Genomic DNA, 19015 nt, shown 5'->3' on the forward strand with positions numbered 1-19015 from the left:
CTTTTTGTACAGTTCTTCTGTGTATTCTTGCCACCTCTTCTGAATATCTTCTGCTTCTGTTAGGTCCGTACCATTTCTGTCCTTTATCAAGCCCATCTTTGCATGAAATGTTCCCTTGGTATCTCTAATTTTCTTGAAGAGATCTATAGACTTTCCCATTCTGTTGTTTTCCTCTATTTCTTTGCACTGATTGCTGAGGAAGGCTTTCTTATCTCTTCTTGCTATTCTCTGGAACTCTGCATTCAAATGCTTATATCTTTCCTTTTCTCCTTTGCTTTTCCCTTCTCTTCTTTTCACAGTTATTTGTAAGGTCTCCCCAGACAGCCATTTTGCTTTTTTGCATTTCTTTTCCATGGGCATGGTCTTGATCCCTGTCTCCTGTACAATGTCACGAACCTCATTCCATAGTTCATCAGGCAATCTGTCTATCAGATCTAGTCCCTTAAATCTATTTCTCACTTGCAGTGTATAATCATAAGGAATTTGATTTAGGTCATACCTGAATGGTCTAATGGTTTTCCCTACTTTCTCAATTTAAGTCTGAATTTGGCAGTAAGGAGTTCATGATGTGAGCCACAGTCAGCTCCTGGTCTTGTTTTTGCTGACTGTATAGAGCTTCTCCATCTTTGCCTGCAAAGAATATAATCATTCTGATTTTGGTGTTGACCATCTGGTGATGTCCATGTGTAGAGTCTTCTCTTGTGTTGTTGGAAGAGGGTGTTTGCTATGACCAGTGCGTTCTCTTGGCAAAACTCTATTAGCCTTTGCCCTGCTTCATTTTGTACTCCAAGGCCAAATTTGCCTGTTACTCCAGGTGTTTCTTGACTTCCTACTTTTGCATTCCAGTCCCCTATAATGAAAAGGACATCTTTTTTGGGTGTTAGTTCGAAGAGGTCTTGTAGTTCTTCATAGAACCGTTCAACTTCAGCTTCTTCAGTGTTACTAGTTGCGGCATAGGCTTGGATTACTGTGATATTGAATGGTTTGCCTTGGAAACAAACAGAGATCATTCTGTCGTTTTTGAGATTGCATCCAAGTACTGCATTTTGGACTCTTTTGTTGACTATGATGGCTATTCCACTTCTTCTAAGGGCTTCCTGCCCACAGTAGTAGATATAATGGTCATCTGAGTTAAATTCACTCATTCCAGTCCATTTTAATTCGCTGATTCCTAGAATGTCGACGTTCACTCTTGCCATCTCTTGTTTGACACTCTTGCCATCTCTTGTTTGACTACTTCCAATTTGCCTTGAATCATGGACCTGACATTCCATGTTCCTATGCAATATTGCTCTTTATAGCATCGGACCTTGCTTCTATCACCAGTCACATCAACAACTGGGTATTGTTTTTGCTTTGGCTCCATCCCTTCATTCTTTCTGGAGTTATTTCTCCACTGATCTCCAGTAGCATACTGGGTACCCACCGACCTGGGCAGTTCCTCTTTCAGTATCCTACCATTTTGCCTTTTCACACTGTGTCACTTTACACACTTAATTTTATTTTGATTTAATCTGCACCATAGGGAACTTTCTGAGAACTCTGTAATCTTTTATTTTCCACTCTGGGATAATATTTTTTTATTACCTCACAGGGAAACTCTTATGCTTTAGAAAGTACACTGAATTCCTAAGAAAAGACAAAGAAACAAACTGGAAATAAAATGATTGTGTGGAGAAAAAAAAGCAGCACAGAACACTCAGTGGTTTAGTCTCAGTTTCTCAGAAGGTTCAATGAAATATTAAGATAACATTTTCCTTTTAATGATGATTCTTCTGGCTGACTGCCTGTTTTTTTGTGTATTTAGCTTCCTTTGACAAAAAGGGGAAACTGTTTTCAAAGTATGCATAATCATGTTGGTTGGATGTGAAACATTCTTTCATGACAAGGTTGACACCTAGCACAAAGTAGCAATCTTATAACTGATTGCTGCAAAAGTATTGGAAAATAATGGAGTTCTGTTAAGACCTTGGAGCTAGCAATTCTGCGTTGTTAAGAAGGAAAGAACCTTGATAGCACCAGATCAAAGAAAGGTATTGTTGTTTTGGAAGTTTGGGAAGGAAATGGTTGGCAGTGGATCTGCAATTCTCTCTTGACTATGGAGCAGATTGGGAGGGAATAATCCCAAAGAAGAAAGAAGGTGACACTGTCATATTTTGTTATAGATATACTAACCTCCAGAGAAACTGCACTTTTATAGCAGCAGAGTCCTTATCTATGGGATGCTTTTAGCAATATGTACCTGGTCTAACTAAGCTTGCCTGTGGTAAACATGAAATATACTGATTTATACCAGTCTTCCCTGGTGGCTCAGGGGTTAAAGCATCTTCCTGTAATGCAGGAGACCCAAGTTTGATCCCTGGGTCAGGAAGATCCCCTGGAGAAGGAAATGGCAACCCACTCTAGTATTCTTGTCTGGAGAATCCCATGTATAGAGGAGCCTGGTGGGCTACAGTCCACAGGGTTGCAAAGAGTCAGACAGGACTGAGCTACTTCAATTCGCTTCACTTCCAACAAATGTCACAGGTACAAGTATCTCTCTGAGTATAAAATGGAAACGTTTCATGAACAAGAGGGCTCTCTCCTTTGAAGTTAAAGTTCCCATCTATGTAATCTGGAGATTTTGTACATTATCTTGGCCCAGAGTGTATCCTAATGCGTCAAGAAATGAACTAGGTAGGCAGTTTTAAGTAGCTTTCTGTTTTTCTGCACCACACAATTACTTGTATCCTGGAAGTTACATTGTATTTCAATGCAATCACAAGAATGGTATAGGAGCACGGAAGGACAATTTAGAAGTATCAAGCCATGCTGTTTATTTCTCCACACCACACAGATGTCCGCTGGCTGAAGAATGCTCTGAAAGCTGATCAGAGCTTTTTCCACATGAAAATGATTACCAAGTTGGTCTCAAGCATAAAATGCAAGAATTACAGAAACAGATATACTCAGTAAAAGCAATTATAGCATAATTTATGAATGGTCTGATTTAAATAGCATCAAAATAGACATAAATGGAAGACAGCCAATTAATTGCTGTTTAGTTTCTATTTAGGTGCCATGTAATGCTGTCATGTTGATATGACCTGTTATGGAAATAGGATTTTTCATGTTAGGAGAAGCAAAATACAGGAACAAAAAACACACATATAGGAAAATCTATAATGTACATCTGTGTGTGCTGCATGCTAAGTAGCTCCAATCATGTCTGACTCTTTGCAACCCCATGGACAGTAGCCCACCAGGCTTCTCTGTCCCTGGGGATTCTCCAGGCAAGAATACTCGAGGGGGTTGCCATGCCCTCCTCCAGGGGATCCTCCCAAGCCATGGATCAAATCCAGGTCTCTCTCATTGCAGGCGGATTCTTTACCATCTGAGCCACCAGGGAATCCCATAATGTACATCCAGGCCTGCCACTGACTTTGGATGATTTTTGTGTAAAGTGTACATGGTGCAGATTTGCTACTCATCAAAGGGACAGCGGGTTTGGCCATGTAACACTTGAGTATTGATATGTGTATTTGGCCTTTGGCATAGAGGGTAAAGCGTCTGCCTGCAATGCAGGAGACTCAGGTTCAATCCCTGAGTTGGGAAGATCCCCTGGAGAAGGAAATGGCAACCCACTCCAGTACTCTTGCCTGGAAAATCCCCGGCTACAGTCCATGGGGTCACAAAGAGTCGGACATGACTGAGCGATGACACGTTTAATTATAAGAAAGTGGCAGTTCTCATCTTGACTCTTTTCTTTGCAAGATGCTGCTGGGAACAACTACCTTCTAAGGTGTAAGCAGAGGGACACATACTTTGCTAAGGGACACACCTGCTTCTTGAATGCTCTTCATCCTTGAGAGGAAGAGCCCTCATCTGGGTCTTTCAAGATGGGTCTCCTTCTCTAGACACAGAGAAAAGCCTAGTAAATGCAGGCACACACAGCAGAAACTCAATCTCAGGGATTCATGAACCAGAAGGCTCTTAAGGAGGACTGTTCAAGTTTATCCGAGTCACATTTTTTCTTCCCACCCTGCCACTGGCAGAACTGAAAAGTGAGCACTTTTATCAGAAAGGCAAGCCTGGCAGGATACAGGGAAAGTGAATCCTCTTAGGACTGGTGGGGAACAGTGTTTACTCCAGGCTACAAAGTTGAGAGGGATGCTTAGATGGAGGACTAAGGGGAAAGTGAGAAAAAGCAAAAGGCTAGTGATGGGGAGCAGGGATGGTAAGATATTTTAAATGCCTGAAGGGAATAAAAGAGAGTTCTGAATGCCATATTAGATATTTTAAAAATATAGACCCCTTCCATTTTTGAATAGAGATTTTGAATAGCTAATACAAAGGTTTGGGGCAATTAAAATAATTCAAGGAAAAAAGAAAGATCACTTGCCTGGTTTCAACAGCACAATGTCACCTTCCATTCCACAAAATGTTCTAAGCTATTTTGAGTTTTCAGAGCCCTACTTTTTGGTTAAAAAAAAAAAGAAAGAAAAAGCACTGCAAAATCCTTCTAGGAGTTCTTCACACATAGCAGGGAGGATGCTCAAGGAATGAACCGTACAGAATAGAAAAAGACTAGCATATTGGCATCTCAAACAGTCTATATAGCAGTTGTTGGCAGGAAGGAGAGGTGGTGTGGAATCCTGAAAAGAAGTCCTGACTTTTGGAATAAGAAGCTGAATCACATTCAGATTGCAAAATGAGCCATAATTGATAGTTTTAAACAGTTTCCCACCTAAGATTACTGAACTGACATTTGTCAAAGAATAAACTCACCATGTAGCACACCTCTCTAGTTCAGAGTAGACTAGGCTGCTTTAAAGGCAAGAGAAGATGTTTATCATTTCAATCTGCTTTTGCTGAAGGCAGAGGAAATGAGTCCCCATCAGAGTCCTCATTATCTGTGTTCTGGCCTCAGAGCAACCTTGAAGCCTTCTAGATGTCAGCGTGGCTCAGGACAGGTAGATGTTTCCTTAGGCAGTCAGTGAAATGGCCCCCAGAGGGAATTTTGTGGCTGGCTCTTCAGATGCAACTGGGCTAAGTCTGAACCTGTGAACTCAATACCTTGTCTCCTAGCTCCTCTTCCCAATGACCTCAATGACTCACCATTCATGGATGTCTTGGCTCAGATAGAGTTCATGGTTCTGTTTAACTCTCAATGTTGTGGAATCCTATGGACCTTGCCTTCCTCATGTGTCTCGTCCCAGAGCTTGCTTTTCCTTCCTCCCACTTTCTGTATAGAGAGTCTGCCTCTCTCCTCCCTGCTTTCCCATCCATATAAGCTATGCTTCTTCTGGCATCCTAGATTTCACTCTCATTTTTCTCTAAGGAACTGCCTTTAGAACTACTAGACTAACAATCTTCAAATACCACTTTTAGGAATATATCTATTTCTTTTCTTAAAAATCTCCTTGTTTCATCAATGCCTCTGATTATTGACAATGATATTAATTATTATCAATTCTGATTAATAAAAACATCTTTAGAGAAAAGAATAGGATTCTGATAAAGCCTTTCAATTTGTATGCTTGTGCATGAACATATTAATTGAATTGCTTTTGTTAATTACATGTCATCAAAAAGATATGGGCTGAGATGAAATAAGGGCAATAAAATAAGACACCTTGCTGTTTGACAAAACTTGAAGAGGCCATTCTCTGGTATCAGAAGGTGCACCTGAACATCGCTAACAGGTTGCTTGATCAGAAGAGTGTTTATAGATCTGTGAGTGGTTTATATCCTAGAGGGAAAGCCTTCAAGAGAAAGGTGATTATGGCCCAGTTATGCTGGCCTTGTTTTAAATTTTAGTTACTTAGTTATATATATTTTAAAAGCCCTTCCTTCCTTTAAGGAAACAGCTTCTACAAATACAGACAATTATAGCTATTTTCCGTCATGTACTTCCTGGAGTTAGTATTACTACTGGGGCTTCTGGCCAAGAGCAATGCAACTCTGATTGATAAAAACATCTTTAGAGAAAAGGATAGGATTCCGAAAAAGCCTTTCAATTTGTATGCTTGTGCATGAACGCATTAATTGAATTGCTTTTGTTAATTACATGTCATCAAAAAGATATGGGCTGAGATGAAACGTATATTACAGAGCAGGGTAAAACATCAAGGGGCTTCCATTCTGTTTTTCTTCAGTTGCATCTGTGCCACTATTGACAGCAAATTTCAGTCAGTTTAAAAGAGGTCAGTCAAGCCAAAGCATGCTTTTGAAGCTTCAAAGAGATGATCAGATGTCATGTTAAGATCAAATCTTGCCTCTAGGAACCTGACGTGTTTTCAGTCTGATGCCTTTGCTAAGTCCAACTCTAGGGTGGATTTAATTAACATGACATAAAAAGAGAAGGATATTTGAGGTGTTGATTTTTCTCCAAAATTCTTTTCATACATTTGGTTCCACTATATGCTGAGTAGCAAATCTTCAGTCTGTGACGTAAAGCATGAATCAAAAATGTCCTGCTCTTGTGGACATATGATATTGACTATAGTGCTTTCAAGGGGCTTCCCTGGTGGCTCAGATGGTAAAGAATCTGCCTGCAATGCAGGAGACTCCAGTTTGATGTCTGGGACAGGAAGATCCCCTGGGGAAAGGAATGGCTACCCACTCCAGTATTCTTGCCTGGAGAATTCCATGGACAAAGGAGCCTGGTGGGCTACAGTCCATGGGGTCATGAAGAGTCAGACACAACTGAGTGACTAGCATTCTCACTTCACTTTCATAATGTTTTCAAACTAGAGAAGAGTCCAACAGATAATCAACATGATGAAAGCACATTGCATGGTACAACCAGATTCATTCGTCAATTCTACTTAAATAAATTTTACCGTGTGGGCTTCTTTGGTGGCTCAATGGTAAAGAATCCACCTACTAATGCAGGAGATTTGAGTTCGATCCCTGGGTAAGGAATATCCCCCGAAGAAATGGCAACACACACCAGTATTTTTGCTAGGGAAATCCCATGGAAAGTGAAGCCTGGTGGGCTACAGTCCATGGGGTCCAAAAAGAGTCAGATATGACTTAGCAACTAAACAACAACAACAAAAGATTATTTATTTTTTGGTTAAAAATAAATTAATTTTTATTAAGCATGAATTAAGTACTGAAGACTTACACAAAGCTTTTGGCATATAAATGTCATGTTATTGTTTGGTCACTAAGTCGTGTCCAACTCTTTGCAAACCCCATGAACTGTATGTAGCCTGTCAGGATCCTCTGTCCATAGGATTTCCCAGGCAAGAATACTGGAGTGAGTTGCCATTTCCTACCTTCAGGGGATCTATTCAACCCAGGAATCAGACCCTTGTTTCCTGCACTGGCAGGCGGAATCTTTACCGCTGAGCAACCAGTGAAAGGGAAGTGGAAGTGGATGTCGCTCAGTTCTGTCCAGCTCTTTGCGACACCATGGACTACAGAGTCCATGGAATTCTCCAGGCCAGAATACTGGAGAGGGTAGCCTTTCCCTTCTCCAGGGGGATCTTCCCAACCCAAGGATGGAACTCAGGTCTCCCGCACTGCAGGCGGATTCTCTACCAGCTGAGCTACAAGGGAGGCCCAAGCTCTTAAGACTCGTGATGTAACTTCTCTGACTCAGATGTCTTAAGGGTTGGTATGAAGGCTTTCCAACCCTTAAGACATCTGAGTCAGAGAAGTTACATCACTGGTCTAAGATCACACAGTAAAAGGAGAAACCTGAAATTTGACTTGAGACTTTGGATTCCAAATTCAGCTTTGCTACACAGCACTTTATTGCCTCTCCCCCCACCTTTTTTTTTTTCCTTTGGTTAGTGATTTTTTAAAATATAAATTTATTTATTTTAATTGGAGGCTAATTACTTTACAATATTGTATTGGTTTTGCCATACATCAACATGAATCTGCCACGGGTGTACAAGTGTTCCCCATCCTGAACCCCCCCTCCAACTCCCTCCCCATACTGCCTCCCTTTAGATAACAGATTTTGATTTATTATAAAGAGAATATTAAGGACACTTCACTTAGTGTTTCATAGACCAAAAAGGATAACATTTATGATAACTTAGCTTATTTAAAGGGAAATCCATATGATTCAGTTTAACAAAGGTGGTTGTATTTGTCTTGTAAGGAGGAATTATCCTATAACAGAAGGAAACATCAGGGAATGTCCAGGTGAGAAACAATTTTAAGAGACACCGTGGAGGGCTCCAGTGTCCCCTCTTCACCAGCAGCTTTCTTACTTTCTCATTTTTTTTCCCCCAGGCAGTATTTAGAATTTCATCATTTAAATGCCTTATATTGCATACCAATCCTAAAGGAAATCAACCTTAAATATCCATTGGAAGAACTGATGCTGAAGTTGAAGCTGCAATACTTTGGCCACCGGATGGAAAGAGCTGAGTCATTGGAAAAGACCCTGATGCTAGGAAAGACTGAGGGCAGGAGACAGGGCAACAGAGGATGAGATGGTTGGATGACATTACCAACTCAACAGACATGAGTCTGAGCAAACTTCTGGAGACAGTGAAGGACAGGGAAGCCTGGTGTGCTGCAGTCCATGGGATCACAAAGAGTTGGACACACTTAGCAACTGAACAACAGCAACACTGCATACATTAAAACTCCCCTGGGTCTGGTGGTTGTTCAGTCACTCAGTCATGTCTGACTCTTTCCAACCCAATGGACTGCAGCCTGCCAGGCTTCCCTGTCCATCATCTCCTGGAGCTTGCTCATACTCATGTTCATTGAGTTGGTGATGTCATCCAACCATCTCATCCTCTGTTGTCCCCTTCTCCTCCTATCTTCAATGTTTCTCTGCCTCAGGGTTTTTCTAATGAGTAGGCACTTCACATCAAGTGGCCAAAGTATTGGAGCTTCAGCTTCAGTATCAGTCCTTCCAATGAATAATCAGGGTTGATCTCCTTTAGGATTGATTGGTTTGATCTCCTTACAGTCCAAAGGACACTCAAGAGTCATTTCCAACAACACAGCTCAAAAGCATCAATTCTTCGGTGCTCAGCTTTCTTTATAGTTCAACTCACATCCATACATGACTACTGGAAAAACCATAGCCTTGACTAGATGGATCTTTGTGGATGAAGTAATGTCTCTGCTTTTTAATACACTGTCTAGGTTTGTGATAGCTTTTCTTCCAAGGAGCAAGCATCTTTTAATTTCATGGCTGCAATCACCATCTGCAGTGATTTTGGAGGCCAAAAAATAAATAAATAAATAAAGTCTGTCACTGTTTCCATTGTTTCCCCATCTATTTGCTATGAAGTGATGGGACCGGAAGCCATGATCTTCACTTTTTGAATGTTGAGCTTTAAGCCAGCTATTTCACTCTTCTCTTTCACCTTCATCAAGAGGCTCTCTAGTTCCTCTTCACTTTCTGCCATTAGAATGGTATCATCTGCATATCTGAGGTTGTTGAAATTCTTCCCGAAGGTCTTGATTCCAGCTTTTGCTTCATCCAGCCCAGTATTTTGCATGATGTACTCTGCATGTAAGTTAAATAAGCAGGGTGACAATATACAGCCTCGATGTACTCCTTTCCCAATCTAGAACCAATCTGTTGTTCCATGTTCAGTTCTAACTGTTGCTTCTTGACCTGCATACAGATTTCTCAGGAAGGAGGAAAGATGGTATAGTATTCCCATCTCCTTAAGAATTTTCCACAGTCTGTTGTGATCCACACAGTCAAAGGCTTTAGCATAGTCAGTGAAACAGAATTAGATGGATCTTGGTGCTCATTAAATTAGGATGACATCAAAGTTAGCTTAAATCGAAACTTGGATGGATTACTGCTTTGTGAGGAATAGAATTCCGAAATCATGTCCAGGCTCTACAGGCTCAGTTGCCAATGTCAGTTTAGGGAGGTGATAATCATACTAGTTCAGCAGTAGCAGTAGTTAAGTAAAAACAGATTTTATTTGTTACAACAACATTAGATGTGTAGTTACTAACACTGCAGTGTGAGTTTATCTGATAACTTTTCATAGCACTTAGAGGAAGGGGAGAAAGAAGAGAAGGAATGATTCTGAAGCTAGAGCTGGGATAATCATATGACACTGTGCATACCAGGGAATTTTTGAGAGCAAAAGGGGATTCTATCAACAAAATGCCAGGACAGTATATATCAGCTGGGATTGCACGGTATGGTAATCTTAGCTCTGGGGAACGACAGTCCCTCTCAAATAAACACATATATTAAGAAGTTAAATAAGAAGTTGTCCTTCAAATAAGACCACTAAATTCTTTTTCCTAATGGTATGGCCTTTTCACAGCTATGGCATCCAGTGACATATTTCCTTAACAACAAGAAACTAAAACAACTGAAGCTGGATAGGATTCCAAAAACCTCAGGGATTCACTGTCAAGCATACAGCATATGAAATGCATTTGGTCAATTTTCAATTTTTAAGAGGCTGATTATCCAACAAATGCATTATCTTTTGGACCCTTGTTTTATTTCTTCTACTGGTTAATTTAACAATATGTCAGTTATGATAAGAAGCTTTGATGGAGAAGATGAAGCTATTACATAAAATGAGTTTGGGGAATTACCAATAGATTTCAATCATCCATGTTACTCTTACTGAAGGCTGATTCATTGTGAAGAGTAGAGATTTAGCTGGACAGTCTTGCTGTTTCGAAGACAGAATTGTCCTTATGCTTTTTGTAATTATTGTACAGAACATATATGTGCAATTGTGAACATACAGATCCTTACCTTCCCCAATCCCGTGACCTGTGATTAATGCAATGGAAACATAATCATGATCACTTAAATCAACTTGTAGTAACATATAAAAATTAAATAAAGGAATTAAGTTTCAATATTCATGCTTTTTATAGTGGGACCATGGTCTTGATACAAAGAAGAAGAAATACTGGTGAGCTACTTTTTGGAAGGCAAGAAAAACAATTAGAGTCCACATGGTGTATAACCTATGGCATATAAGGCTACTAAATTGTCTTAAAATGCAATGTTTACGAGCTTAAGAATGAAAGGAATGTACCATGAATATTAGAAAAATATTGCCATACACAGAAGTATTGGCTTCTCCTACGTTAATTTGGCTTCTCCTTCTTAAATTTAGTTGGGTAATCTCTTCACTTATTCAAATCTTAATCATACTTCAAAGTCTAAATTAACATCCACTTCTCTTTTTGAAGGTTGTTATCTATTACAAATCCAGTGTCTCTCTGTGTTCTTAGCTATAAATACTCATAATGCTCATTTGTCACCTAATTTATACTATCTTGATATGTCACTGCAGTTGTATTATTTAACTTATTATTATTGCTTGACTTTTCACATCAGACACCAGTACACTCTCCCAAACCATATTGTAAATTCTTTTAGAGTGGGGGCCATTTGTGATCTAACCTTGTATCTTTCCGTGCATCAGACCTGTCCCACTCTTTGTGACCCCATGGACTGTAGCCCACGAGGATCTTCTGTCTATGGAATTCTCCAGGAAAGAATACTGGCGTGGGTTGCCATTCCCTTCTCCAGGGGATCTTCTCAACCCAGGGATTGAACCCAGGTCTCCTGCATTGCAGGCAGATTCTTTACCATTTGAGCCACCAGGGAGGCCCCTATCTTTCTTTAGGAGCTAACAAAATTTTAAATGTGTTTAAGTTGGATTGTATGAAATTACCCATATTTGGTCATTTTGGATAAATGATCAATAAAAAGTGAATTTTATATGGTTCAGCCTAATAACAGTTCTAGAAATAATTGTGGAATGAGTAGAATTATATTCAAAATTTAAAAAAAAAATAAATAAAAAATAAAATCATATATATATATATATATATACACACACACACATATATAATAGATCATTTAGAATAGATCATTGAATTTGTTTTACTTTTTCTAGAAGCTATTTAGTCCCAAATGGCTTTATTATTAGTTCATTAGCTTCTAGACATAACTTTTTAAAAAATGAATATGACTATTTTCTAGGGAAATAAGCATAACTGAAATAACAGATCATAAAGTACTAACTCTCTTAGCATGGTAATGCTAATATTGAATTTTTCTGGCACTGTTTACCAGTTGATAAAACCATTCTTTAGACTATTAGTTATAGATAATCTTTATTTTTGAATATATATAGTATCCCAGGCACTGTTCTAAGCATTTCCTATTGATGCACTCATTGAAGAACCTGCATCTCAACCCTATGAAATGGGTAATAATATCTTTTTTCAGATGAGCAAATTGAGGCATGAAGAGGTAATTTGCTCAAAATCACACAACTAGTAATCATAGAACTGTGTGTCAAATTCAGGCAGTCTGGCTTCAATCCTTCTTTTAAATGCCACTGGAATTCTAATCAATAGAAATAGAGTTATTCAAAAGTTAGAATAAATTAAAAATAATTTAGCCTTATGAAAGATATAGCATCTGGTGATGACTTTATAATTTAGAGTTACAGAGGTGAATAGACCAAAGCTGCCTGAAACCTGCAGCTTTAGTTTTTTCATAAGCAACTCAAAACCAGTTTGCATTACAGGGCCTCAGTTTTCTGCATTAAAATCTGGAATTTATAGCTTTGAATCCTCTACAAGAATTTTATAAGAGGAGAGAAAATAAGATTATGTAACACGTGATAGTAAGATAGGGTTATATAACATGTGTGCCTTAATTAATCAGGCACATTTATTTTTATATTTAGTTATGAATATATGCATGCAAATATTTTTTAAGATTATGTTTAATGTTACTTTTTAAATAATCAATGTATATTCTCTATTGAAGATATTTGATTTCTTTGATACTTGAAAACTATACAAAATCACACAAACAGAGAATACTGCTGATTTACTCCAAACAGTAATCAATAGACTGAAATATGTATGCATATATAATGTACATTATGTTATCATAATTAAATATACATATAAAACATGATCAGTAAAATAATTTGTCTTAATGTATAAACTATAAGCATTCTTTATAATTGAACTTTTTTTTAACAATAAATGAAATAATCCAGTGTGATTTTTCTTTGTTTTCAAGAAAAGAAATACACTTTCCTCTGGAATTCAGCATTAAATAATGACAAATGCATTAAATAGGTAAGTGAGCATTTGCCTTTAAATTTCTGAGCCTGAAATTGGGTTGGGTTGGCTTGAAAAATGGGACTGTTAAATTAGATGATTTTATGTTGTTCAAACGACAACTTTCTCCAAGTGTCTGAAAGCAAGACTTGTTTATCATTTCTAAAATCTATACTCTAGGAAATGTAATTCTGTTCCTAATAAAATAACCAAGTGTACCCTCCTCTTTAAGAAAACAGCTAAAATAAAACAGCCATGAATGTATTTTTCTTAGATATAGACTTAGGAACTTACTATAATAAGCTGAGTCATTCAAAATTTGTGAAAATTTTTCTGTAAGGAGATCCAAGAAGCCCTTATCCATAGTTAAGTTTAGGAAGAGCTAATAGAAAAGGTTGGAGGTATGTTGTATGACTGGAGGCTTAAAATTTTTAAATCAGACCTTTCTGAAACGCTTGATTTTTCTGATCATTTCCAGGAATTACATGTTTAATGTCATCAGGGGGTTATCCCCATGAGCAAACTGTGCATGAGTTTGCTGTGTGGTTTTACTGCTGTTTCTGCTTTAGAAAAAGTGCTTGAAAACTCAAACCAGTGTTCAATCAGCTCACTCAGTTCAGAGAAAGCGGTGTTAGAGGTAGTGTTACCTTCTTACACGCAGTGATGGAGCCGCCCAGGCTACTTCCCGAGCTGGCGCTGGCGCTGCCCTGCTGCGTTTCCGGAACCTGGTACATCAGGGGTGACTCCAAGCTGCTGTTTGTTTCCCAAAACACAAAAGAGAACACATTCAGTGAGTCATCTGCATATTCAGAAAGAAAGAAGCACAATGTGCTTTATGCAAAATCATCTTTTCAGATTGAGCTGGACACTGCAAAGCTTCTGCTGACATTGATGTTTGTTTCCTTGCTGGTTTCACTTTTGTATTTGGTGGAACCACGATGACCTATTCCATTCTGAATAAAATTGTGACCCATCGCCCTCCACGGACTGTGGATGGACACATCTGCATGATTTCTAGCAGAGTTGACACATTTTCTTAAGCAAGCAGTTTTAAAACCCAAGTAATATTCTTTCCATTGTCACATTATTTCTACTCAGCCAAAATGAATACATAAAAAATACTCATATTATTTTTTCAAATGAGAGGAAAACAATTTTAATTGGGAAGCAGTGTGGTACTATGAAAAGAACATGAGCTTTAGAAAACACAGGTCATCTTTTTATCATCCCTGTGACTGGAGACAGTATTTTAACTTTCTTGTCTCCAAAATTCTAGCCTTAAATCCTCCTCCCCTGTTCCCATCAAATCTTGGTGGGCTTGACTATATACAGGGGTGTATAAATATTTTTTCATAAATATTTTAAAAAATCTGAAATTGCTTATACAGCCTCAAGACATGATAAAAATCAAAATTATTTTTAGAAAATAGTTTTAGAATATTGAAGGGAACAGCTACCCACTCCAGTATTCTGACCTGGAGAATTCCATGGACTGTATAGGCCATGGGATCGTAAAGAGTCAGGCATGACTGAGTGACTTACTGAGCTGAGCTGAGAAATATTAAGATTCAGAGGGCTTCTTGTATATTTAAATTAGGCTGAATAATTTTCTTCTGAAAAATATGCAAATCTAGATTTTTAAAAAGTATACTGATATCTCAAGTCTACATATTTTATTTTTGTGGTTGTTGACCACATAAAACATGTACAATTCATTAAAACACATTTTTTGAAATATTGTCTAATGACTCTTTATGTAATTATCAACCCAACATATAGAATTTTTTTTCTTCAGATTAAAAAGCACGAAACAGAAGATCCGTTAAATGAACATTGTGTTTCTAAATAACCTACAAGCCTCATGCTTGAGGTTCTGAATTAGTCAATTTTCACTGCATTGCAATTAGCCATAAGTCAAATATTGCATGCATGTAGTCCATTTGTATTTCTGTTATTAACTACCATGAATAACATTCTTTTTTTACATGACCGCAGACAGTACTCTGTAACAGATCAAAAATTTGGGAAACAATTTTATAGAATAATTCAAGCAAAATCTATTTTGTTTTAAACATTATGTATTGTTTTCTGAGTAACTGCCACCTTGAGGAATAGAATGAAAAGACAGCATCCATATTATTTTTGATGAACTAGGGAAAGATTGGGAAAGGAAGGATGAAAGGAAGAAAGGAAGGCAGGGATAGAGGAAGGAAAGAAAAAGGAAGAAGGAGGGGGAGGGATCAGAAGGTAACTGACTCTAGATCCTGGTTCCAACTAGCTTTTCAGTGTCTGTCTCTTTTTCATGTATAAATGAAATGCTTGGAGTCAAGTCTGTGGTCCCTGCTAGCTCTGGACCTCACTTTCAAAGTATCATTGAGAGTCTGAGTTTTCAGCCCTGTTTTTTCAGGCTTCTTGCAATGTAGGGCCTATACCCTACTTACCGTCAGTAACTGATTCTCCCTCAAACCCAGTTCCAGACCTTCTGAATGCTTTCTCGGCTACAGGTGAGTTTGACTTTTATTCCAAACAGGTTATCACTGTGAGATTCTAAATCATTTACACATGGAAGACAGGATCACCGACCAAGGTAACTACAGTCTATAACAACTTGGCCCATGACTCAAAAGAAATTGAGTTATTATCCTTAGTAGGAGCCAGTCAAAGCTCTGTGTGCAGGAGTTCAGAGAGACAGGCTAAAGAGTCTACATAGCTGCCTGCCCTGCTTCTGCTATGTCCATTGGGCATCTTTAGTGACCTGGAGGATCACTTCCATCCAGGCCACCAAAGGATTTAAGTCCAGTGTTGGGACATTCCCCATGTCTCATTGCAGGGTTAGCAATCCTGAGAGCGGGAAGGAGGAAGGCTGAGAAATGAGATGGACATAAACCTGATACAAAACACAATAGAAATAGAGCTTCAGCAATCGGCATCTCTCTAAAGGGGGATCACATCTAACTTAGGGAAAGTTGGGTAGGTCCAAAATCAGGGAACCTAGGTTAGAGTAAAAGATCAGCCATGGAAGCTCCTTGTTTTCCCATAAAGCACATTGTGCATGGCTGCAGGTAGCCACATTTCTCAGCCGTGTCTGACTCTTTGGGATCCCATGATCTGTAGCCTGCCAGGCTCCTCTGCACATGGAATTCTCCAGGTAAGAATACTGGAGTGGATAGCCATTCTCTTCTCCAGGGGATCTTCCTGACCCAGGGATCGAACCTGGGTCACCCCCACTGCAGGCAGATTCCTTACCGTCGGAGACAACAGGGAGAGTAGCCACAATACCACAGTGATTATTATACACATAAAAGTTTAACTGCTGAGTTAGTCATGGATAAAGAAGAAACGCCAAGTCACCAGATCACCATATGGTCAATACCGAAATCAGACTGATTATATTCTTTGCAGCCAAAGACGGAGAAGTTCTACAAGTCAGCAAAAACAAGACTGGGAGCTGACCGTGGCTCAGATCATGAACTCCTTATTGCAAAATTCACACTTAAATTGAAGAAAGTAGCAAAAACCACTAGACACCATTCACGTATGACCTAAATGAAATTCCTTATGATTATACAGTTCAGTTCAATTCTGCTCAGTGGTATCCAACACTTTGTAACCCCATGGACTGCAGCACATCAGGCCTCCCTGTCCATCACCAACTCCCGGAGTTCACTCAAACTCAGGTCCATCAAGTCGGTGATGCCATCCAACCATGTCATCCTCTGTCGTCCCCTTCTCATTCTGCCCCCAATCCCTCCCAGCATCAGAGTCTTTTCCAGTGAGTGAACTCTTCACATGAGGTGGCCAAAGTATTGGAGTTTCAGCTTTAGCATCATTCCTTCCAAAGAACACCCAGGACTGTTCTCCTTTAGAATGGACTGGTTGGATCTCCTTGCAGTCCAAGGGACTCTCAAGAGTCTTCTCCAACACCACAGCTCAAAAGCATCAATTCTCCGGTGCTCAGCTTTCTTCACAGTCCAACTCTCACATCGATACATGACTACTGGAAAAACCATAGCCTTGACCAGATGGACCTTAGTTGGCAAAGTAATGTCTCTGCTTTTGAATATGCTATCTAGGTTGGTCATAACTTTCCTTCCAAGGAGTGTCTTTTAATTTCATGCAATTACCATCTGCAGTAATTTTGGAGCCCAGAAAAATAAAGTCTGACACTGTTTCCACTGTTTCCCCATCTATTTCCCATAAGGTGATGGGACCGGATGCCATGATCTTCGTTTTCTGAATGTTGAGCTTTAAGCCAACTTTTTCACTCTCCTCTTTCACTTTCATCAAGAGGCTTTTGAGTTCCTCTTCACTTTCTGCCATAAGGGTGGTGTCATCTGCATATCTGAGGTTATTGATATTTCTCCCGGCAATCTTGATTCCAGCTTGTGTTTCTTCCAGTCCAGAGTTTCTCATGATGTACTCTGCATAGAAGTTAAATAAGCAAGGTGACAATATACAGCCTTAATGTACTCCTTTTCCTATTTGGAACCAGTCTATTGTTCCATGTCCAGTTCTAACTGTTGCTTCCTGACCTATATATAGGTTTCTAGAGCAGGTCAGGTGGTCTGGTATTCCCATCTCTTTCAGAATTTTCCACAGTTTATTGTGATCCACACAGTCAAAGGCTTTGGCATAGTCAATAAAGCAAAAATACATGTTTTTCTGCTTTGTCAATGATCCAGCAGATATTGGCAATTAGATCTCTGGTTCCTCTGCCTTTTCTAAAACCAGCTTGAACATCTGGAAGTTCACGGTTCACAAATTGCTGAAGCCTGGCTTGGAGAATTTTGAGCATAACTTTACTAGCGTGTGAGATGAGTGCAATTTTGCAGTCATTTGAGCATTTTATGGCATTGCTTTTCTTTGGGATTGGAATGAAAACGGACCTTTTCCAGTCCTGTGGCCACTGCTGAGTTTTCCAAACTGGCTGGCATATTGAGTGCAGCACTTTCACAGCATCATCTTTTAGGATTTGAAATAGCTCCACTGGAATTCCATCACTTCCACTAGCTTTGTTTGTAGTGATGCTTTCTAAAGCCCACTTGACTTCACATTCCAGGATGTCTGGCTCTAGGTGAGTGATCACACCATTGTGGTTAGCTTGGTCATGAAGATCTTTTTTGTACAGTTCTTCTGTGTATTCTTGCCACCTCTTCTGAATATCTTCTGCTTCTGTTAGGTCCATACCATTTCTGTCCTTTATCGAGCCCATCTTTGCATGAAATGTTCCCTTGGTATCTCTAACTTTCTCGAAGAGATCTCTAGTCTTTCCCATTCTGTGGTTTTCCTCTATTTCTTTGCACTGATCCCTGAGGAAGGCTTTTCTATCTCTTCTTGCTATTCTCTGGAACTCTGCATTCAAATGCTTATATCTTTCCTTTTCTCCTTTGCTTTTTGCTTCTCTTCTTTTCACAGCTATTTGTAAGGCTTCCCCAGACAGCCATTTTGCTTTTTTGCATTTCTTTTCCTTGGGGATGGTCTTGATCCCTGTCTCCTGTACAATGTCACGAACCTCATTCCATAGTTCATCAGGCACTCTGTCTATCAGATCTAGTCCCTTAAATCTATTTCTCACTTGCACTGTATAATCATAAGAGATTTAAGTCATACCTGAATGGTCTAGTGGTTTTCCCTACTTTCTCAATTTAAGTCTGAATTTGGAAATAAGGAGTTCATGATCTGAGCCACAGCCGGCTCCTGGTCTCGTTTTTGCTGACTGTATAGAGCTTCTCCATCTTTGCCTGCAAAGAATATAATCAATCTGATTTCAGTGTTGACCATCTGGTGATGTCCATGTGTAGAGTCTTCTCTTGTGTTGTTGGAAGAGGGTGTTTGCTATTACCAGTGCGTTCTCTTGGCAAAACTCTATTAGTCTTTGCCCTGCTTCATTCCGCATTCCAAGAACAAATTTCCCTGTTACTCCAGGTGTTTCTTGACTTCCTACTTTTGCATTCCAGTCCCCTAG

General features: G+C 39.2%; 1 protein-coding gene across 1 annotated transcript in view; it reads right to left on the minus strand.

Moving 5' to 3' along the window:
- Positions 1-19015, minus strand: part of SPHKAP (SPHK1 interactor, AKAP domain containing) — a 190067-nt gene that overhangs the window by 122491 nt on the left and 48561 nt on the right. Inside the window, exon 2 of the mRNA XM_069578388.1 lies at positions 13698-13803. Coding sequence (XP_069434489.1) covers positions 13698-13803 — 106 coding nt within the window. The remainder of the gene's footprint in view (positions 1-13697; positions 13804-19015) is intronic.

The sequence above is a fragment of the Ovis canadensis genome, chromosome 2 (assembly GCF_042477335.2).
Source record: "Ovis canadensis isolate MfBH-ARS-UI-01 breed Bighorn chromosome 2, ARS-UI_OviCan_v2, whole genome shotgun sequence".
NCBI lineage: Eukaryota > Metazoa > Chordata > Mammalia > Artiodactyla > Bovidae > Ovis > Ovis canadensis.